This window comes from Marmota marmota, unplaced genomic scaffold, assembly GCF_001458135.2.
Source record: "Marmota marmota marmota unplaced genomic scaffold, marMar, whole genome shotgun sequence".
NCBI classification, from domain to species: domain Eukaryota; kingdom Metazoa; phylum Chordata; class Mammalia; order Rodentia; family Sciuridae; genus Marmota; species Marmota marmota.
The window spans coordinates 1,792,110-1,814,006 of record NW_026000079.1 but is presented as its reverse complement, the minus strand read 5'-3'; the positions used below and the strand labels follow the sequence as shown (position 1 = coordinate 1,814,006).

Genomic DNA, 21,897 nt, shown 5'->3' with positions numbered 1-21,897 from the left:
GGGCTCAGGCCGCCACCCTGCGCCGCGCTCCCGGCCCAGGCTGCGCCCTGGAGCAGAGCGCCCCTCACCAGGTGGGCAGGAAATGGGTCCAGATGTTGACCGTCTCGTTGGTCATCTGGAAGGAGCTGAGGACACAGTCCAAGGCGGAGCTGGTGGGGCGCCGGTAGCCCGACATGATGCCGTCTTCCCAGAACACCTGGGGTCGTGGTGGAGGGAGAGAGGGGCAGTCACTGTGCCCTGCCCGCTCCGTCCGCCAAAGACCTCTGGAAGCCGGTGAAGAGGATGCGCGCGACGTCACGGGTCCCCAAAGACGAACTAAATCTGACCCCCATCTTACATGGCCCCAGTACCCACAGAACAGATGAGAAACAGAAGAGCCAGGACGGGGGACAAGATGGGCGTGGAGAGGCCACAGGGCAGACTGGAGGAGTCTGAATGGGGGCGCTGTGGGCTCTAGGGAGGGGCACACGCTCTCCGAGCCGGGCAAGCCGCCTAGGAGGGGACAGGAGGACAGGAAACTGCTGCAGGGGGATCTCCTCAAGAGCCAAAGAAAAACGTCGCCCACAGTCCTCTGGGGAGAGAGGGTTGGTGGGCGAGGCCCTCACCCTGGGAACCTGGTGGACTCGAAGGAGCTGGGGCAGCTTGAGGCTGAGCATGGTGGCCCGGCAGCTCCACGTGGACCTGGAGATAGAGTGGGGGAGCGTCAGGGACCAGCCCATCCACAGGCCGCTTTCCCCGGAGCTCAGGCTAGACCTGGTTACTCAGCCCAGGACTGGGCGCCTGCGTGGTGGCTGGTGGCCACGGGCTGCTTCCTCCCGGCCAGGGTAGGCTGGCCCGGCTCCCTCAGGGAGCCCCACAGAGCCCTGCCTTTCTCACTCCCCACTGGAGAGGCTGTCAGCCTCAGCCTGGAGCAGAGGGCCCTGCGTCAACCCATCCCCTGGAGTCGGCCCCCTAGTGCTCTCTTGGCCTCAGGAAGGACCCTGACACCTGGAGGCCAGCGGAGGCTTGAGCGCCCCCTCCAGCAGAGAGCCCTGGTGCCTGGTAGAGCACTGAAACCTGCCCTGGGGGGAACTCCCTGGAAGAAAGATGCCATCCAGTGGGCAAGGAATTGGGTCCTGGTCTTCTCTGAGGACTACACTTGTGCCCAGGGGATACTCGGGTCCCTGCCCCTCCTGAGCCCCAGGCCCCTTATCCCAGACCTGTGCAGTGCCTCCCGGTGGCTACGGCTCTGCTGCCCCGCCCGCCTCTCAGGCTGCTTGTCCCCTGCATTCCTTGGCACCAGCCGAGGGGATGGGCTTGGAGGTGGGCGGGCACCCAAGAGGGAGAAAAGGACACTCCCCGTGTCCCCAGGCCAAAACTTTCCAGCAACTCCGCGGCCAGCCCCACCCCTCTTCCTGCCAAGTCTGAGCTGCGCGGGCCTCACCCAGGCCTCTACTTGTGTCATTCAAGAGTTTGGGTCCTCAGGGAACTGGGTGCTAAAGGCTGGGAACAAGGGTGCCTGGTCCCTGCACCTCATGAACAGAAAGGGCTCCCCCAGGGTGTCGCTTGCCACCTCCTTTCATGGAGAAGGTGAGATGATACAGGGTCTGTCTCCCCTCAGGATCCCTGTCCTCAGAAATAGGGTTTGGAGCTCTCGGCCACGGAAATGAAGGGTCAGACAGACACTAACCAGGACACCACCTGGAACCCAGAAGAGGAAGGGCCAGGGCCCAGGTCTTGAGCTTCCTTACCCAGAGCTGCAGGGCTGCTCCTCAGCTGGTGGCTCCGCCACCCAGGGCTCCTCAGGCGGAGTCCCAGGCTCCTTCAGCCAGGCTGACAGGGAGAAGAGTGCCGGGGAGGCGGGCCAGGCCTGGGCGGAGAGTGGGGAGACAAGGGGGAGCCGGGGAACAATCCCAGCCTTGTCCAGCCTCTAGGGAGCAGCACGAGGTGGCCCAACCCCATTAGCAGGCAGCTCACTCGGCCTCCTGCAAACAGTGGCCCCTCCAGCAGGACCCGCCTTGCTGTGCAGACTGGCTGGGGCAGGCCCTGGTGGTGTGGACTCCAGTCCCCTCTCATCAGCACACCCCGGTTCCAAGTTGTTCAAGGAACGTGGACGGTTTAGTCTCAGGCCCCAAAAGGGGATCCAAATCCCTAGAGGGTTTTTTTGTTCTTTTTTTTTTTTGGTAGCAGGGTTGAACCCAGGGTGCTAACAACTGACCCAGCCTTTTATTTTTTTGAGACAGGGTTTTACTATACTGCTGAGGCTGGTCTTGAATTTGAGGTCCTACCTCAGCCTCTGGAGGGTGCTGGGATGACAGGCATGTGCCACTGTGCCTGCTCCAAACCCCTACGATTTTGACTGCATTTCAGAAACACCAACCCCTCTCCAGCCTCTCAGCACCTGGTGTCTGGGAGGTGCTCAGAGCAGACTGACTGTGGAGGGGCCACCTCCCCGCAGGGACAGATGTGCCAAGCTTGTTTACCCCCAAACACAAGGGTCATGTGGGTGCTGACCCTCGGGACAGGCACTGAGGCTGGTTTCAGGGCTNCCCCCCGCCCCCCCCCCCAACCCAGGAAGCACTGCGGAGGCAAAATTATTGTTTGGGCCTGTCCTTGTGAGGAAACCATGGGGCCATGAGGTCAAAGAGCGACAATCACAGAGCCATCTCCAGGGACTTTGTTCCTGAGGTGCACTCGAGAAGCATCCCCAATACCCCAGCTCCCCAGTGAGACTCTGGCAGACAGGCTCAGGCTCGGGGGTCTTTATTAAGTGATGCTTTAGTCTCAGTCTCTGCCAGGAACTGGGGTGGGGATGACTGTTCCCCCAGGTTCCCAGACACACACTCAGAGGTGGCCGCCAGAAGCCAGCTCTCCTCTCAGCAGTCCAGGAAGCTAGGCCAGCGCTGGCTGGGCTGAGGGCAGAACTGAGACCCTCCTCCCCAGCCCCCAGCCCTGCTCTACTGCAGCCTGGGGGGAGGGCCGAGGCGTCCTGGCCAGCGCCCCCCACTCCTAGGTGCGACATTCACTGCCCTGAGCTATTCATGATCTCTGCTCCCACATGGTCACCTGGACACTCCAAAAGCCGGCTCATGCTCAGCCCACCAGACCTTTAATCCTGGGGGAGGGAAGCCCATCAGGACGGTGATCCTGGCTGGCGGCTTCCGCAGGCCTCCCCTTTCTATGGCCCACTGAATGCTGGCCGCTCGTCTTTGGCCTCCCTGGGACAGTAGGGGTGGCCTCAGCCTGCACTCCACCCTGCCCCAGCGCAACAGCCAAGGGCACAGAGCACAGCAGTGGGCTGGTGGCACAGAACCACCGCTGGTACAGGCCAGCCTGCCTGAGCCCCACGTAGGGCTGCCCCTGCCCTGGAAGCCAGACAGGCAGACGGGGAGCAGAAGAGGGGCAACTGGGAGTGTGGCTCCCGCAGCAGGGGGGACACAGACCCCACCCCTGCCACACAGCATGGACTGCTCCAGGCCCTGCTTTCACAGAGCCCCACAGCTGGCTCCAGAGCAGTCCTGCCCCCCAAGGGAGATGAAAGGAAGATGGGGTGGTCCCTGAGGAGGGAAAGGGTCTGCAAAGAGCCACCGACGCCTGTAGTACTCAACTCTCCCCAGGGCCCAGAGGGTCCACCGCCTGGCCCCTTCCACCTGCACCTCGGGTAGAACGAAGGGCCCCTTCTGCTGTCCCTTCCCCTCAAGAGGTCCAGGAACAACTCCAATGAAACGCAGACACCTATGCCTGCCGCCTGTCACCCGCCCAGGGGACAGCAGGAGGGTCAAGATAGGAAGGCTGGCGGGGAGCCCAGCCCAGGCCTCTCCTGCTCCAAGAACTTTCCTCACTTTCCTGACATCATCTTGGCAACACAAGGGACCCCCCCTCCCAGCTGGCTCCTGGGCCCTCCCTCAGCTCCGCACAGCTGGGCTTCCTTCCTGTGTTTGGTGGGGTGGCTGCAGGTGGTGGTCCCGGCTGCCGGGGAGAGCAGGAGCGATCTGGTGTCAGCCCCTCTGCAGGGCCTCAGGTCAGCCTCAACCAATCTCCTTCCACTGCTTGTAGAAGTCCAGAACATTCTTGATGTCCACGCTGGCATGGGCAGCGGCCTGCAGGGCTGCCTGCAGAATGAGGGAAGGAAAGGTGGAGGAGGCCTGGCCTCCTGAACTGCGGGACAGCTGCTGAGATCTGGGGAAGGGGTGTGGCAGGGGAAGGGACATCTGCCTGGGAGATTGAGGACAGATGCCATTCAGGTCTGCTTCCCCACAGTCCACCCTGTCCCCACCTCACTGGTGACCCACCTGCATGGGCCCTGAGAGCGCGCTGGGGTTATCCAGGGGAAGGCCTGTGACAATGGTCACCATGCCACTTGGGTCCTCTTCCCCTGTCCCCTGGGCTAGAGTCAGTTGTTTGCAGCTGTCCAGGATCTTATAGAGAGTCCTAGTGGGAAGAGCAAAAGACGGGCTGAGACCCAGCAGAGCCTAAACACGAGGGTCCCCAGGGGCCAGGGGAAGCTAAGAATGGGAGGACACCAGGAAACGGCAAGAGAAGCCAGGCAGCCAGGGGCAGGGGCCCTGAACCTGGCTCTGGGGGATGTGCTAGAAGACAGCAGAGATGTGCCCGAGCACAGCACCAGGCCCAAGCTTCTCGGGCTTGAGGCTGAGCCCATCCAGAGGGAGGAGGGCCCCGGGGCTGGGCAAGTCCAGAGCTGCAAGAGGCCCCCTGGCAGGGGGGTGTGGAGCCCAGGACTTCCCACGGAGGAGCGAGGCCGGTTCCTGGAGGAGGCTCTAGCAGTAAGGGCTAAAATTTTACCAGGCATCTGCATCCTGCCTCTTCAACTTATGCCGCTCGAAGCTCTTCCCCACCTCCTTCTGGCAGCGAATGTACCTGCAAGAGATGGAGCGAGACAGGGTCAGGGGACAGGAAGGGCACTTTATACAAAGAAAACCATTATAACCCCAGGGTCATGATTTTGCCAGAGGGGGAGGGCTGGGCTGGCTGGTGGCACTGCTCCCATCAGGATCTTTTAGACTTGTTTCAAAGTGGCTTCCTGGTCGCCAGGCCCGGCTGCTTTCCTCTGATAACATCATTCTCTGGTTCCTCCCGGGGAGGAGCAGGGAGCAGCAGATGCTTTCAAGTCAGGGCTTCTGGAGACGAGGTCCACACAACTAGGCACCATGCAGCTCCTGGCCACGGGAAGCAGATGCAGGGGAGGGCGGCACCCCCCTCCTAGTTCTCCAGCCCCAAAGGCCAGAGGACAGCTGGACTGGATGGGGAACCTGCATGTGCTGCCATGCTCCTCGCTGACTGGCGGTCTCCCACCTCGCCTCCAGCCTCGGCTCAGTGGGGAGCTGGGAGGCCCCGGGTGGTCCCTGGTTCCCAGCAGGAGAATTCCACACGAAGGAGCCCACAGCCTGGAGCTGGGGTGGTGACGGCTCCCTTATCCCCTGTGCTGTTGACCACAGACTTGCCCAGAGGTGAAAGGACAGCAGCTCAGTGCTCCCCCTGGGCCTCTTGACCCCTGAGTCATCCTCTGTTTCAGCAGCTGTGACCTGGACTTCCAATGATCTCTTCCTGGACTCTCTAGGCAGCATGCAGACCATGACGCCAGCCGCTTGTAAGCACGTGCTGTCCCCACCGTGGGCCAGGGCCCACCCCACTCTTGCCAAGATGTTCTCACCTGTTTCCTTTTTTAAATTCTGCCTCCAGGTACCGGATCCCATCTCGGGCTCCGGGGTGTTCCTTTTTCAGCAAGTCCAGGCCATCGATCACTGACGCACAGGGTCGGGGTAGGCAGAGACAAACAGAGGAGCTCAAACTGCTGACCTGGGCTCTGTGGGAAGCATCTGCACATACACTGGCACAGACTGCAGGGGACAAGGGCCCGTGGTGCCCCACAAGGCTCCTAAAGTTCTTTGAAAACATGACCTTCTGCCAGCAATTTACCAAGAGCTTGCATTTAATTTTTCTCAGTGGATATTCCAGCATCTTGTGAGATAGCATTTAATGGAGAGTATTAAGGCCATCTCGCAGATGAAGTGACTGGGTTCAGAGCTGTGGCGGCACTCGACCAAGGGCACTGTATAAACTGCAGGTTCTCCTCCAGCCCCCGAGGCCAGTCACCCCAAACCAGGCATCCTCAGTCTATCTTAGGCACACATGTATCTTTCCTCCTACCTCCCAAAATGCTTACCTGTCCTTGGGATGATGACGATGAAGCGGCCACTGGTGGCCAGCTGGCGGATGATAGGGAGATGGTGGCAGAGGGCTTGGGTGTCGGGGACGAGGTAGGGAGACATGGCCGACTGGGCCTTGGGCTGCTGCAGGCTGCCCTCCAGCTGAGAGACCTCGAGCTAGTTAGAGGAGACAGAGTGAGAAGAGCTGCCAGGCCCCGCAGCCTGGGCTGAGTAGCAGCAAGAGAACCCAGGCAGCAGCAATAAGTGGCTCCTTCTCTTGCTAAAAGGGACAGCAAAGTCTATACCAGTGACCTCAGTGGAAAGTGGACAGGAAGAAAGGGTAAGTTAACACCAAGGGCAGTGATGTGCACCCAGGGCCTATAATCCCAGGGCTTGGGAGGCTCAGGCAGAAGGATCACCAAGTTCAAAGCCAGCCTCAACAACTTAGCGAGGCCCTGAGCAACGAGGAGACCCATCTGGAAGGCAAGAAAGGTGATCCAGGTGAAGCTGAGGGACACAGTGGCACAGAGCAGGGGTCTGCAACTAGAGTGAGATCCACCAATGAGGTTCAAGCAAAAGCCGGGCCAAGAGCAGGAGGAGCACCTGGCCCCACTTCCTACCTGAAGCCGGAGCTGAGCCATGTCTCTCATTAACCTGTTCCGCCGAGCCTCCTCCTGCGCCTACAGAAGACAGAAGCTGTGAGGTCAGAGGAGGGCACTGCCCTCCAGAGACCATGACCACCAGCAAGCTCCCCTGGGGCCTGAGACAAGGTCATGCCTGCTGCAGCAGGGGAGGGAGGAATGAAGAGGAAACCCTCTTCTGCGCACCCAGCAACTCCCATGACCAGGCCACACTGGACCGCCCGCAGGGGCTGTCGTGACGCAGGACGCCACCTGGCTGTGCCTCGGGGCCTGGCTGATATCTGCTCTTCTTGCTCTCCTCAGCTGGGTACCCCCTAGAGGACCCAGACCTACATCCTTGGCCTCCTCCCACTAGCTGCTCGACAGTGCCCTCCAAATCCACAGACTCCGCCGGGACCTGACCAGCCTGTCCCTTGTTTCTGAGGGAACCCTCCATCTGCCTCAGTCAAAAAGCCTGCAGCTGGCTTTGACTCTTCCTCCTCTCAGCCCAGAAGTTACCAGCTTTCCAGACCTGCCGACTGCACCCCCTGACCAGCACAGGGACTCTCCACCTGCATGGGCCACCCCAGTCCCAGCCAGCATCTCTGGGTCAGTGTCGTCAGCTCGAGCTCTTCCCTGGTCGAACCCCGCCCGTCTCTCTACCTGCAACCACAGCGATCGCTTAAACCATCTGATGCCTGTTTGGCCCCGTCTAAAAGTTCTTTGATGTTTTCTTTGGCTTTTTGGATAAAGTCCAAATACTGCAATATGGTCTAAAAGCAGGGGACAAGGACGGGGCCTCTGTCCTGTGCGATACGGAGAGCCGCTGGAGACTCCTGGAGGAGCCAAGCAGTCAAGGTGAGACCTCACCAGACCAGCCGCACTGAAGGGAACTGAAACAACCAGCTGCAAGTCTTCAAAAGATCAAGGTTGGGGAAACTGAGGCGCTGTATCATACTGGAGGAGACTAAAGAGACAACAACCAAATATGTGGGACCCTGCACTGGGCTAGGAGGAGAGAGACATCAGTGGGAACCGGTGGACTATGACACGCTTGCAGCTAGCAGCACCGCCCCGACCCAAATCCCTGCTTTTCTAACTGTATCGTGGCCAGTACAGAACTGTGCAGAGTCCCGCACAATAAGAACTGTCCCGGCTGTGTGTGGTGGCGCACCCCTGTGACCTCAGCTCTGGAGGTTGAGGCAGAGGGTTCAAAAATTTAAGGCCAGCTTAAGCAACTTAGAGAGCCTGTCTCAAAAAAAAAAAAAAAAAAAAGTGATAAGGGCAGGTGACAGCGCAGGGGTGGCGCACCTGCACTACCCCCGTGAGGCACCATATGAAAAAGCCCTGCCCAAGCGCCAGTAGCGATCGCCGGGAAGCACCTACACAGGAAGCGCGGTGAGGCAGAAGGCCAGAGCCTGGGGAGGCACTTCCCCACAGGCCTGTCGGCAGACTAAACCCAAAAGCACTTCCCTCCAGAAATGGGGCCCATGAGTCTTACTTTTATGCTAAAACTCTCTTTGTGGAACCCCACGTTCAAAAGAGGGAGCGGGGGTACTTGTATGATTCCTGCCCCAGAGAATCGGTGCAGGCCAGGGACCCACGGGCCCGGGGTGAGGAGGGCTGCATTGAGCTAAGGGCCCTGAAGTCACCCAACAGCGCGGACAAACCTGGTGCTCTTCAGACAGCCCATCAGAAGAGGGGACCCCACCCCACGCGCACACTGCCGCGGCCCTGTGGAGTAAGTGCCCACTCGACCTACACAGAAGTCCAGTCCCTAGAGTGGCACAGGAGAGCCAGGAGAAGAACTCAGGTTTGGGGTTCGGGGTCACTCACTGCACAGCACTTGCCCAGCATGCCAGAGGCCCTGGGTTCAGGCTGCAGCCACACACACAAACTGCAACAAGAACTCGGGTCTGTCCAACTCCAGAGCCCTGGCTCCACTCTGATGACACCTGCTGACCTTGGGAAGGCTCCCTTGGGTTCTTTTTCATATATGAAACAAGCTCTCACTTCCCAGGGCTGCTTCAAGGTTAAATGAATGTCACATACGAACCAGTCTTTGCACCCAGAAAGGTTTTAACGAATGACAGGAGATTGGCAATGTGACCTTCATAACCCTCCTGCTCCTGGGGGCTGGGCCCCGTGGTGGGGAAGCCTGTGACCTGGGCAGAGCAGAGGCAGTGTGGCCTCTGATGTCCAGTTCCACATGAGGTGGCCTTGCAAGTGCTGCCCGCGCCCACTGCCTACCCTCGGAGCCTTCAGAAACTTTTGGCTGAAGGAAACACCAACGTGTTTTGAAGCTGTGTAACTTCCCCACAGTTATTTTTGTAACTCCATCTTTTCCTATGGAACTGCAATAAACCCTGAATACAAAAGGTTTGTTTTTAACAAAATATGCTTGTTTATAAGACGGCAAGGAAGGGAGTTTCTGGGGAGCAGGGTCCCTTCAGCTCAGCAGAACGTCCGCAGGAAAGGGGCTCAGAGCTAGGAGGGAAGTGCTGGCCTGGGGCTGGGGCTGGGGGAGGAAGCTGGCTGGGGCGGAGACTGGCTTGGGATGAAGAAGCAAACCAGAGGCTGCTGAGACACCGGCCTGTACTTCCCGTGCCAGACACCAATACCCCAAATGCACCAGAGAGGACAACATGCCCAGGGCCCATGGAAAGAAACAGACTGTTGCTCAGAAAGTATCAGCCCCACAAAAGAAAGGACTGCCCCGTTGGTGGCTGTAACCCCAGCGTCTCGGGCACCCACACGCCTAGCACCGAGCAGACTCTCAATGGGTATCTGCAGAATGAAGCACTAAATGGAAGAGAGGTAACGGAGGCCACTGCTGACTCTTTGGGGCCCCCGTGGAAGGGAGCTTGAGCAGAAGAGGTCCCCGCATGGTGCCGGGTCCCAAGGGTCTCCACCCCTTCCTTTCCTGTCTTCTATTGTCATTGTTTTACCAAGGACTGAACCCAGGGGTGCTTTACCACTGAGCACATCCTCAGCCCTTTTTATTTTTTTGTTTTGAGAGAGGATCTCACTAAGTTGCTTAGGGCCTTGCTCAGTTGCTGAGGTTGGCCTCAAACTTGCCATCCTCCTGCCTCAGCCCCAAGTAGCTGGGATTACAGGTGTGCGCCACACGCCAGCTCTCTACTCCTCCGTCTTGATGCCTCTTTCAGGGACAGGAATGCTGCTGAGCACCACCTGCCCCACAAGACAATGGACAGGGCACACTCTGCGCACCCTTCTCCCCTCTTCCAGAAAACCCCAAAGTCGATTCCATTTATTCCCACATAAAAGATGAGGAAACTGGCTTTGCAAGGTTCAGGGACTTTCTTAATTCAAAGCAGGAGGGAACAGAGATGGCCACGTCAGTCCAGGGACAGTCCTAGGCCATGCTGCCTCTGCTCAAGGCCCCTCTCACTCTGTGTCCAGGCCCCATCCCTTAGTCCCTCCCGGTCCCCCTTCAGGAAGGCCAGCTGGCCTTCCCACTCACCAGGTTCTTCAGGAAGACCGGCAGTGTGGCCAAGCCCCCGCCCGGCCCCTCAGGGAGGCCCGACTCACCATGCGGAACTGGGCCTGGGCCTGCTGCAGCAGGCTCTCCTGTTCAGACTGGGCCGTGCTGACAAAGATGCCGACCTCGGGGTTGAACTGCAGGATGCTGCCTTGCAGGCGGGCGACAAAGTGACCGAAACTGCGGATGCAGCAGATGCGCACCACCGACTGCAGGGAAGCACAGGAGCAGGGCCTCTGGCCAGCCTGCCACCAGGAGGCTCCCGTCCCTCCCGCCCCCCACCGGCCCCGCTACCTTGGCCCTGGGGGTCTACAGTGGGAGGGAGGAGCAGTGAGGCCCAAGGCCTCTACCTGCCAGAAAAGCAGGAAGCAAGCAGGGCAAGGAGAGCCTAAAAGATGGGAGAACCAGGTCTTGGTCTGGAAGAGCAAAGGGCACGGAGGGGACCCCAGGAGAGCTGTGTTTAGGGTCACCCGCCTCCACAGGTCTCAGCTTCTTGATGTAAAATGAGGATTGAAACAGATGGGTATTTCCCCACTTTCTTTCGTCAGTAAAATCTTCTTCCCCCTCCAATGCAAACCCTCTCTGGAGCCCTCAAATACAAAGCCCAGCACAGCCAAGCGGCTCCAGTGAGAGGCAGGCAGCCAGGGGAGGGCCGGGGCACTGGGAGGCGCCCCGACAGCCCAGGAGGTGACGCAGACTCAAGGCTGAAGGCAGCGGGACAGTGGGCAGCACAGCCTCCCAGCGCAGAAGCCGGGCTCTAGCTGAAGAGGAGGCTCCAGCTCCCGGGAGGAGGCGTCTGGCGGCCCCACCCCAGTCCCTACCCCAGCACTGCGGCCCTGCATGATGGGCACACAGCACCCTCTGGCAGGAGAAGGAAATGCTCACCTCCTCCAAGGCGCTGAGTAGGGGCCGGTCCGTGTCAAAGTTAAAGCGGCGGTGAGCAGCCCGGAGGGGAGGCAGGTTGCGGAGCGCCATGTCCTCCGGGAGCAGGGGGCTTGAGGGGAGGTCAGGCAATTCACAACTTTCCAGAAGATCCTGCACCTCAGGACATAAGGCCAGGCCTGGGCAGAAGGAGGCCACATCAGACCATCTGCCCTGGAACTCCCGGTCAGGGGGACAAGCCCTCACCCGTGGGAATTACGGGGCTGGCAAGGCAGGACACACCACAAGGACAGAGGGGAGGAAAAAGAGCCACAGGAGGACACCCCGGCAGGACACAAGAGCTTAAAGAGTCAGAGGAGCAAAGCTGGGCGCAGGAGAAGGAGGACGCTCAGTCCATAAAGGCTCCCCGACGGAAGGCACACACTGGGGTGCAGCTGGGAGAGGGGCTCTGGAGCCAGGAGCGGCTGCAGGGGGAGAGCAGGCAACCGTTCTAGCGGCAGGAGAGAGGCCCGTCAACTCCCAATGCCACAGGCATCCGAGCAACAGCAGCCACAGCGCCTGGCTCCTCCCTGGGTGCCTTCCCCAGGGAACACGGCCCTCCACGCCCAGGCTACCTGCCCAGTGAGTGGTGCTGGGCTGGACACCCAAGAGGCCGGACCAGACAATGACTGCTGTGTGCTAGGGAGGCCCTGTGGTGAGTCCCACTGACCTCCTTACCCCAGGGGCTGGGCTACGGCAGCGGGAGGGGCTCAGTGGGGTCTGGAGGGAAAGGGATGAAGGACAGTGTCGGCGACTCGCTCACCGGACTCCTGGAGCTCGCCAGCAGCTGGCAGCAGGTTCAGCAACACAGACAGGCGGTTCCACAGACTCTGGGAGCTCTGGGGAGGGAGAGGAGGGCTTGAGCCAGGGACTTCGGTGCTGGAGGAGAGCAGCCGGCCAGGGCGCCACGCCGTGGGGACTGGGCTCATGTTGGGGCCTGGTGGGATCTGACAGGAAAATTAACCACAGAGGCCAGGGGGCTAGCAGAGGACATAGAAAACGGAGGGGGTGGCGGGGGCAACCCAACTATTCCCACGGGACATGGGGCGGGTTCAACTTCTTCACCAGCAAACTTCATGAAAAGAGGGCAGTGAGGGGACAAGAAGGACTTCCTGGATCTAGACAGTGGGAGAAGTTCAATGTGGAAGAGGTGACTTCTCCACAGCCAGCAGAAGCTTTTCTTTTGGCCCTCTCTTCATGTGCCCATTCTGGGACACCTCTCCAGGGATCTAACCTAGTTCGTCCACCGTGACTACCCTACACCTCCTTGACGACCAACGACTGGGCACCTGTCCTCACACGTGGGCACACACCCCAGGGTATGCCTGGACCTGGCTTAAAGCTCTCGTCTAGGGAAGGGGGAGAGCCACTGGGAAGAATCTTTCACAGCAGGGCAGGTGGACTCCTGGGGAAAATAAAACTCTGATACAGGCTGGGTGCCGTGGCCCACGCCTGTAATCCCAGCGGCTCAGGAGGCTGAGGCAAGAGGATCGCGAGTTCAACACCAGCCTTGGCAATTCAGCGAGGCACTAAGCAACTCAGCGAGACCCTGTCTAATAAAATACAAAACAGGGCTGGGGACGTGGCTCAGTGGTCAAGTGCCTGAGTTCAACCCCTGGTACCCCCCAGCCCCCACACAAAAAAAACTCTGATACAAATGAGAGGAGGAGAAACAGCCATGACCCACCCAGGCCCATGGTACAAAGTGACACACCTGGAACCAGTGCACCTTCCTTGGACACCCGCTCAACCCTGTCCCAAGTTCCTGCCTCCTGTCGCCATCCTGCACTCCACCTCTCCCTTCTCTGGTCTATGCGTGCCGAGTCTGGCCTCACACACACACACTCATCAGGCCACTCATGGCAGGCATTACGCTCAGCACAGGGCACAGAGAGCAAAGCAGGCAGCCTTCTTGCTGTTCCCTGACCATGGGCTCTTTGAGGCAGACATCAGGCCTGCTCCTTCCCTGGAGCCCAGACAACAGGTCCCTCTGCCACCATCCTGGGACCTGACACCGGGGGACAAGGAGCACCTGAGCACACACGATGATGAGGTCGGGGTTGGTCCGCAGCCAGTCCAGGAAGACCTTCACAGCAGGAAGCAGGCCCTCGGCCGTCAGCACCTGCAGCTTCTCCTGCAGGCTACGCTCGTTGCGACAGGAGCGCCCACTGGACTCGCTCCCTTCCGACTCAGAGCCCTCCTCAGACGCTGGGGTTGGAGGAAACAGAACTGGGATCAACAGCGAATGGCACTTTGCAACAGGCTTCAGTTCTGTTGGGGGACAGGCCACCTAGATTCTTCTAAGGAATTCTTTTTTTTTTTTTTAATTTTAATATTTATTTATATTTTTTAGTTCTTGGCGGACACAACATCTTTGTTTGTATGTGGTGCTCAGGATCGAACCCGGGCCGCACGCATGCCAGGCGAGCGCGCTACGGCTTGAGCCACATCCCCAGCCCTTCTAAGGAATTCTGACATGAAAGAAGTGGGAAGTTGGGCACAGGGATGCACACCTGTAATCCCAGTGCATGGGAGGCTGAGGTAAAGGACTGCAAGTTCAAGACCAGTTTCAGCAAGTAAGTGAGGCCATAGCTACTTAGGGAGACCCTATCTCAGAAAAATAATAAAAGTGATGGGTATGCAGCACAGTTGTAAGACTGCCCTGGGTTCAATCCCTAGTACAAAAACAAAAATAAACAAAAAAGGGAGAAAGAGGTGGCAAATTCATGGTCAGACCTCTGCCCAACTCTTTTTTTTTAAAGATAGATAGAGAGAGAGAGAGAGAGAGAGAGAATTTTAATATTTATTTTAGTTTTCGGCGGACACAACATCTTTGTTTGTATGTGGTGCTGAGGATCGAACCCAGGCCGCATGCATGCCAGGCGAGCGCACTACCGCTTAAGCCACATCCCCAGCCCTCTGCCCAATTCTTTAAGGCCCCTAACTGGAGCTTCTGAACCAAGGGCTTGCTGCCTTCCAGTATGATTCTTTCAGACTCAAGCTAATTTGTAACACTGGTCTAGAGCTATTTGCTCAACCAATGTTTATGAAGTGCTTACTCTGCCCTGGAAGACAGGGCAGACAGTCAGAAGGGAGCTCTCAAGGAGGGAGAAAAACAGGGGGCACAGGCACAGGTGCCAAACAATTACCCTCAACTCTCAATCCTCTACTTTGTAGAATAGAATACAGAACAGGGCATTTCACCTCTCTGAACAACAGCCTCTGCATTTCTTTCATTCACTCAAAATGAATGGGGATGTCGCTCAGTGGTAGAGCACCCCTGGGTTCAAACCTCAACATAGCACCAAGAAAAAAAAAGGTTGGGGGTAAAAGGCAGCCCTGGAGACAGAGCTCAGTGTACAGCGCTGCGTGGCAATGCCTTGGCTTCGATCCTCAGCACGAAAACAGAAAAGACAACAGCACTCAGGGTAGGGATGAGAACTTTCACGACTGCTCCAAAAATTCAAAGTCAAACAACACCCTGGAACCATCTAGCCTAATGCCTCACGCAGAGCAGGTCAACAAACGCTTGTGCTGCTGAAGGGCACTCTCTCTGCAGGCAAGATCCTCAGAGAAGTCCCTCCACCCCACCTACCCTGATGGGGACAGGTTTCCTAGCTTCCAGAGGCCCAGAGGGACCTTGGTGGCACCTGGGGAGAAAGCTGCAGTTGCACCTGTGTGAGAAGAGAGCCCAAAAACTTCCGGGCAGTGTCGAGTGGGAGGGAATGGGACACGAGTGAGACCAGGAAATGGGTAAGGAAGTGAGCAAGAGGAAAAGTCCTCAGGAAGACCCTCCTGGGCTGCCCTGTTGGAAGAGTCAAAGGTAAGGCAACAAGGGTAGGAAGAAGTGGTTTACAGAGGGGAAGAGTGGCTTCCCTCAAGTGGCTTCCCAGGGCACAGAGGTGTGGGCCATGGCAGGATGGTGAGGGTGACCCCATACCTGGCTCTGAGGGCCTGTCCACATCCCCATTGACACAGGGCTGGCGGCTGGTCACGGCATGAGGGTCGGCGGTGGGCTGGAGGAGCAGGTTGCTGAAGGTGGGGGCCAGTCGGAAGCAGCGCTTGGTCTGGAACATCTGAGTTGACATAGCTTGGAGGTTGCTGGCAATGCTAGCCTCACTGGGGCCCAGAGGGCCATTGAGGGAATCAGGGGCCTCGGATCTGGCCTGAAGGGGCTCCAGTGCTGGGGATCGTGTCCCCTCCTCATCCTCCATATCTTCCAGGTCTGACCGGGACTCCTGGCTGTTCATCTCCGAGTCTGTCTCGGCATCAAAAGCTGTGCCCCCACCTTCCAGACTCTTGTCTGAGCCACTGTCAGAGCCCTCGCTGGCCCGGGCTGAGTCATGGCTTGAGTCAGACTCAAATCCTTCACTCAGATCGCTGTCATCACCAGCTTTGGGCGGATGCCGGCGGCGGCGGAGGCAGGAGAGGCGGGAGAACTTTCGGCTCTTTCTACCCTCGCCAGCTTGGGGTGCTGTGGGGGGAGGAGGCTCAGGATCTGGCTCCTCTTTCTCCAGTGGCTCCTTGGACTCGGGTTCATCTGTGGGAAAAGGAAGGTCAAATAGAGCCTAGGGAAAAATTACAGCCTGAGACCTGGAACATTCTATCCACACCTCCACTCCCGGCTGAGTATCCCCCACCCGCCCCCGCTTTTACGCCAGGGCCTCGCGAGTGCTAGGAAGGGCTCCACCACTAAACTACATCCCAGCCATTTTTATTTTTAGCAAGGGTCCTACTAAGCTGCTCAGGCTGGCCTCAAACTCCAATCCTCTTGCCTCAGCTCCTGAGGAGCTGGGGTTCCAAGTCCGCTCCGCTGCACTCCAACCTGTTCCCTTTCACATCCCCGTCCCCACCTCCCCCATTCTCCCACCTGTGCCATCGCTCTGGAAGGCCGGGACAGGGTTTTCGCCCTCCTCGAGCTCAGCCTGCAGCCGTATGTTGACATGGTTGACGAGGTGAGAGAAGAGGGCCAAGGTGAAGGCAATGGCTGCACTGTACTGCTTGGATCCTGAAGCCAGGGAAGCCAGGCGTGAGGACCCAGGCCTGATAAGGAACAGGCACCTCCAGCTCCAGCCCCATCTTACCTGTTCTCAACTCATCCAAGGATCTGACTACACTTCAAAGCTTCTGCTAAGGTAAAAAAAGATTTCCCAAGTCTCTGGACCATCGTCCTTCTGACAGTCTAGAACGCACCAGCTCACCCTGTGCCCCCTCATGGAAGCACACCTTTTGTCCTAGCTCAGGCTTCAAGATTCTTCCCAATTACCCAAGAACTTTGCGTCCGGCCCTGCCCCTCCCCTCCTCCCTTCAAATCTTGCTCTACAAACACCTCTGCCAGAAAGGCTTCCCCAGGTGCCTGGGTCGGAACTGTGTTGGTGTCATCAGCTACATATTTGGCCCTTCTTCTGACCAAGTGTGTACATATCTGTGTGTGTGTGTGGGGGGTATGGGGGACACACTGTTGCCTTTGCTCATTCACAGGAGGCCACATAGGTGAGGTTCTTTGGCCCCCATTTCTCCCACATCCAAGCAGTGAAACAGTGAAGGGGCTGTTTGTGGAAGGAAGTTTACGTGTAACGAGCTGCAAAACAGGGCGTGAGGTCCGGTCAGAGGGGAAAGCGGGTCACGAGGAAGGTTACCTGCTCTCTTCAAGCTGTGCACACCCATAAGGCAGATGATGACCATCTGAAAGAGGAGCAGATCTGGGAGAAACGCATATCCACTCTCATACTCCTCCTCCTCCTCACTGGCCAGGCTGAGGTTGGGCGAGGAGGGCAGGTAGAAGAGACAGAGGTTGAAGTCCTCCAGGACCGACTGGCAAAGGGAGGTCAGCTCAGAGTCCACAGAACTTTGGAAGAGCAGGAGTAACAAGGCAGGTCAGTGCTGGGCCCAAGGGAATTGGCAATGAAGACTCAGAAAGACTATGGGGTCTTACAGGTGAGACCAGGGGAGGAAACAGTGCCGGGCTGTCTCCAAAGCAGACAAAATGGGCGTGGCTCTGTGGAAAAGCACTTGCCCCCCACAAAAGGCCCTGGGCTTCATCCCAGCACCACAAACAAACAAAAAACACAGGGGAGACTAAACAAAATGAGATGGGGTGTGGGTGCCAGTTCTGTCTTCCACACTTAGGACCTACTTTGTCACAGAGGGTGAGCTGCTAGGAGAATGGACAAAGAGCAAGGGGTGCCAAGGATGGACTGAGTGGCTAGAGAATTTCCAGTGGAGGCAAACTCCAACAGGCAGAGCCCTCCTCGGCCTCCTGTGCAAAGCAGCAGTCCTCACTGGGGCTCGCACAATGTGACTTTTGCTTCTGTTTTTCTCCACTCACCTGCTTTTGGGCTGCAGGAGGCTTTGCAGGTACATAAAGTTCACCAACAGTCTCTTAATATCCTTACATCTGAAACAAGAGGACCCCAGGTAAATGTTAAGTGGCCCCAAAGTCCCCGCTGCACTGACAGGAAGGTCCTGTCTTACTCAGACCCCACCCACCTCTTTTTGCTGGGAGAAAGCTTCCGCGCCTCACACTTCTTCAGCTGGTGGTACATTTTGGCTGCCTTGTCATATAGCCGCTTGAGGTTCCCATAGGCCCCCTCAAAGGACACTTCTGACTGGATGCTGAAGGAGATACGAGGGGTAACTATTGAGTCTTGGCAGGGGAGAGGTGGAGAAGGGCATGTCACTCTACCGGGACTTTAGGGAACAATGTCACTAGTATATATAGGCTGTCCCCCACCTCACCTTATATATATATATATTCAGGGTAAAAGACTCCTAAGCTACCCAATAAAGTACACCCACACAACTTCCGAATTTGTTGCTGATGTTTTAAATATGTTTTTTAGTTGTAGATGGATACAATACCTTTATTTTTACTTATTTTGATGCAGTGCTGGAGATCGAACCCAGTGCCTCACGCGTGCTAGGCAGGCGCTCTCCCACAGAGCCCCAGCCCCGGCACTTGCTGTTGCTTTTGATGTACTGGAACCTAGTGCGCCACCACTGAGCTACACCCCCAGCACTTTTTATTTTGTATTTTGCAACAGGATCTCACTAAGTTGCTCAGGCTAAGCTTGAACTTTCAATTCTCCTGCCTCAGCTCCCCAAGTTGCTCCCAAGAGCCACTGTGCCCAGCTCAACTTCTTCCAGATGAATCTGAGTAACTGATATCTTACTCTCCTCAATATCCGGAAAATAGACAATAATCCTATTCTACATTATGACCTTAACTTAGTTTAATCACTGAAATACATTATCCTAACTACAACAGGCAGCATTTAACGAGCATTTACTACGAGCAAATGTATCTACCCACATTGTTGCAGTTAATCCTTCCAACACTCTTTCAAACACAAACACTACTAAGCATCCCTTGTGTCAGGTACATAGAGAACCCTAGCACTGTCCACTGTTAAAAGAGAGGAAAGGGGGCTGGAGTTGTGGCTCAGTGGTAGAGTGCTTGCCTGGCATGTGTTAGACCCTGGCTTCGATCCTCAGCACCCCAGATAAATAAATAAAAGATCCATTGACAACTAAAAAAAATATTTTTAAAAAAAGAGAGAGAGAAAAGGGAGCCTGTGAGAACAAGGACATTGCCTAAGGTCACACAGCTGACTCATGGCAGAGCTGAGGCTCCGAGCCCATCTCACTACAAAACCAATAACCTTGGCACTACTTCACAAGCTTTGTTTTTTTGTCTTATTTTCAAAAAACAACTTTTAGGGGCTGGGGCTGTAGCTCAGTGGCAGAGCACTTGCCTAGTATGTAACAGGTACTGGGTTCAATCTTTAGCACTATATACAAATAAAATAAAGGCATTCTGTCCATCTAAAACTACAAAAAATTAAAAACAACTTTTAGGATTGGAAGTATAGATCTGTGGTAGAGCACATGCCAAGTACGCACAGTCTAATCAAAAAGCCAGATCACTTTCAGGAGAGTCTATGCCTAGCATGCAGGAGGCCCTGGGTTCTACCCCCAGCACTGCAAAAAAAAAAAAAAAAAAAAAATTATATTGTATTTTAAAACTTAAGATAAAACAACTTTTTAGTTATAAAACGCAAGGTGTAAAAAGAATATACATTGGTGGTAAATTAAAGACAGTCATAAATTCTTTGATACTCCTCCTGCTGAGAAATACGGTTCCTCTCTTCCCCTTCAGTTTTACAGCAGGAAGGGCTCTGCAAAAGCTCTGACCAGCAGAAAAGGGCAGAAGTGGCTAGAGGTCTCTGAAGTCAAGCATTAAGAAACTAGCACAGCCAGCTGCTCTGGCCCACGCCTGTAATCCCAGCGGCTCAGAAGGCAGAGGCAGAAGGATCAAAACCAGCCTCAGCAAAAAGCAAGACACTAAGCAACTCAGTGAGACCATGTCTCTAAATAAAATACAAAATAGGCTGGGGATGTGGCTCAGTGGCCGGGTGCCCCCTAAGATTAATATCCTTGGTACAAAAAAAAAAAAAAAAACTACTTAGCAAAGAATCTTGAATCTCCACTATGTAGCATCCACATTCAGCTGAAATAGCACCCAAAATAGAAGGAATGATAAATTCTTTAAAAAAAAAGAAAAGAAAGAAAGAAAGAAAAAGGAGAAGAAAAGAAATTGGCAGATACTGTAGATATTGTGACACATGACTGTAATTCCAGCAACTTGGGAGGCTGAGGCAGGAGGATCTGAAGTTGAAGGCCAACATGGGCAATTCAGCAAGACCCTGTCTCAATAAAAAAAACAAAAAAAGAGCTGGGGGGCTAGGGTTGTGGCTCAGAGGTGGGGCGCTTGCCTGGCATATGTAAGGCACTGGGCTTGAGTCTCAGAACTGCATATAAAGAAGTGAACAAAACAAAGGTTCATCAACATTTAAAAATTTAAAAAAAAAGAAAAAATTATATATATATATATATATATGAGCTGGGGTGGAGACATAGCTCAGTGGTAAAGTGCCCCTGGGTTCAATCCCCAGTACCAAAAAATTATTATTATTAATAATAATAATAGGGCTGGGGTTGTAACTCAGTGGTAGAGCACATGCCTCGCACGCATGAGGCACTGGGTTAGATCCTTGGCACCCCATAAAAATAAATAAAGATATTGTGTCCATCTACATTAAAAAAAAAAAAAGAAAGAAAGAAAGAAAAGAAATAGAATCAGAATAAAAGAAAAACTGACAGACCCTACTTCTAAGTCTCTCATGGTTCACTATTGGAACGTAAGGCATTATGTAAGACATCTATCTACCTTGAGGAGGAGACCACATGGAGAGCCCCTGAGACTAAATGGAGAATGGGGTCCAGATGAGCCAATCTTCCAGACTTCTCAGACCTCTAGATCAGGTGAATTTCAAAGAATTCAAGGGTTGCCCACTAAGCCCTGCCCAAATGCCTTAACTCATAAAGCATGAAATACAATTGTTTTAGCCCAGGAGAGTAGGCTCTCAGTGGGACCTCCCAGACGTGCTTGGCTCTATTTTGAAGTGACTTACCCTAAAGCAAACTTATGAGTGTGATGGGGGCCAAAAATGAGTAAGGGAGGGATTCTCTGAAAGCACTCAAGAAACAGGAAAGACACATGGAACGTCATAAACCGGGTAATCACACTGAGGAAGGAACGGCTGCAGTAGCACAGTGGGGGTGCCAGGCTGCCCTGAGCTGGAGAGGCACACCCCAGAGCTAACCCGTGGCTGATACAGGCAACGGATTTCCTTGACCTTGTGAACCAATGATTTCAGCACATGGAATCAGAAGGCAGAATTAGGTCATTTACTGTATTACACTTGAATGTTTGATCATTTAAGCTAAGAAAACCATGTTATCCCCTTTGTTTAAAGCCCAACTCACTTTATAACCTCTCCTAAGAACCATTTGGCTTTAGACCTGATTAAGTGACAACAGGGAGTTTTCCAGGCAATTTATTCCATACTGTAACAACCAATTTAACCAACAGCATTCGGGGCTATCTATCAGCCTCAGGGCACTCAGTTATGAGGACTCAGTACCTCAAGACTAAACAATTTTGGGTGCCCAGAAACTTTTTTTCTTAATTTTAAAAGCTGAGGCTCAGACCCAAGGAAGCACTGACCCATCCTGCTGCTAAGCTGGTCCTTCCATGTTACAGCATTGCATTAAGATACCGAAGACCAAGAATCCTGAGGTTCTTGTCAGAGGCCACTTGGGTAACATTTTATCAACTCTAGCAAGTTTACTTCCTTCTTCAGGAAGACAGCAACCCTGTACTCTGCATAAGATATCGTGTAGTTATTTTAGCTGTCCTAGTGTCTACTAGGTCTACTAGGCCTGCCCTTAATCTATCATCCCCCCATCCCTCTGAGCCAGGAGCTGCAGAAAGAAGGAAAGAAGACAAAGCAGGGGGATGCAGACAGGAAAGCAGAGCGGGCAAATACTCACCAGCGCAAGTAGCAATACATAGCTTCCACATTATAGTACTTGCTGCCCGCAAGGGTGCCCAGCTGGTTGAAGGGCATTCCTGGAAAGAAAGAGAATTCATGCAGTTGAAGGCCACAGTATTCAGCCAACGCTGCCAGGCCCAACCAATGCTGGGCTTATGGGGAAAACAGGTGGGTCTGCAACAACTCTGGTGTCTCAGTTGATTGGCAACTTAACTTTGTTCCTCCAGTCGACTACTGGTCTCTTCTCACTTCCTAGCAACCTGCTTCCCCTGGCTGGCCAGGGGTCACCTGCACTACCGAGGCGTACTTCT

The 21,897-nt window shown here is 55.3% G+C and overlaps 2 protein-coding genes across 2 annotated transcripts in view; both read right to left on the bottom strand.

Annotated features, from left to right (window-relative positions):
• The window catches only part of Paqr6 (progestin and adipoQ receptor family member 6), a 3,678-nt gene extending 2,394 nt beyond the window's left edge, over positions 1 to 1,284 (bottom strand). The window contains 3 exon segments of the mRNA XM_048814696.1: positions 62 to 196; positions 606 to 681; positions 1,200 to 1,284. Coding sequence (XP_048670653.1) covers positions 62 to 196; positions 606 to 656 — 186 coding nt within the window. The 5' untranslated portion in view covers positions 657 to 681; positions 1,200 to 1,284.
• A 1,442-nt stretch (positions 1,285 to 2,726) lies between these two features.
• Smg5 (SMG5 nonsense mediated mRNA decay factor) overlaps positions 2,727 to 21,897 on the bottom strand; it is a 29,198-nt gene continuing 10,027 nt past the window's right edge. The window contains exons 7-22 of the mRNA XM_015502729.2: positions 21,585 to 21,663; positions 17,679 to 17,804; positions 17,518 to 17,586; positions 16,829 to 17,037; positions 16,060 to 16,197; positions 15,130 to 15,729; positions 13,222 to 13,397; positions 11,953 to 12,028; positions 11,154 to 11,329; positions 10,319 to 10,477; positions 6,767 to 6,826; positions 6,164 to 6,323; positions 5,651 to 5,741; positions 4,783 to 4,857; positions 4,272 to 4,410; positions 2,727 to 4,091 (exon numbers count right to left, since the gene is read on the bottom strand). Coding sequence (XP_015358215.1) covers positions 4,008 to 4,091; positions 4,272 to 4,410; positions 4,783 to 4,857; positions 5,651 to 5,741; positions 6,164 to 6,323; positions 6,767 to 6,826; positions 10,319 to 10,477; positions 11,154 to 11,329; positions 11,953 to 12,028; positions 13,222 to 13,397; positions 15,130 to 15,729; positions 16,060 to 16,197; positions 16,829 to 17,037; positions 17,518 to 17,586; positions 17,679 to 17,804; positions 21,585 to 21,663 — 2,417 coding nt within the window. The 3' untranslated portion in view covers positions 2,727 to 4,007. The remainder of the gene's footprint in view (positions 4,092 to 4,271; positions 4,411 to 4,782; positions 4,858 to 5,650; positions 5,742 to 6,163; positions 6,324 to 6,766; positions 6,827 to 10,318; positions 10,478 to 11,153; positions 11,330 to 11,952; positions 12,029 to 13,221; positions 13,398 to 15,129; positions 15,730 to 16,059; positions 16,198 to 16,828; positions 17,038 to 17,517; positions 17,587 to 17,678; positions 17,805 to 21,584; positions 21,664 to 21,897) is intronic.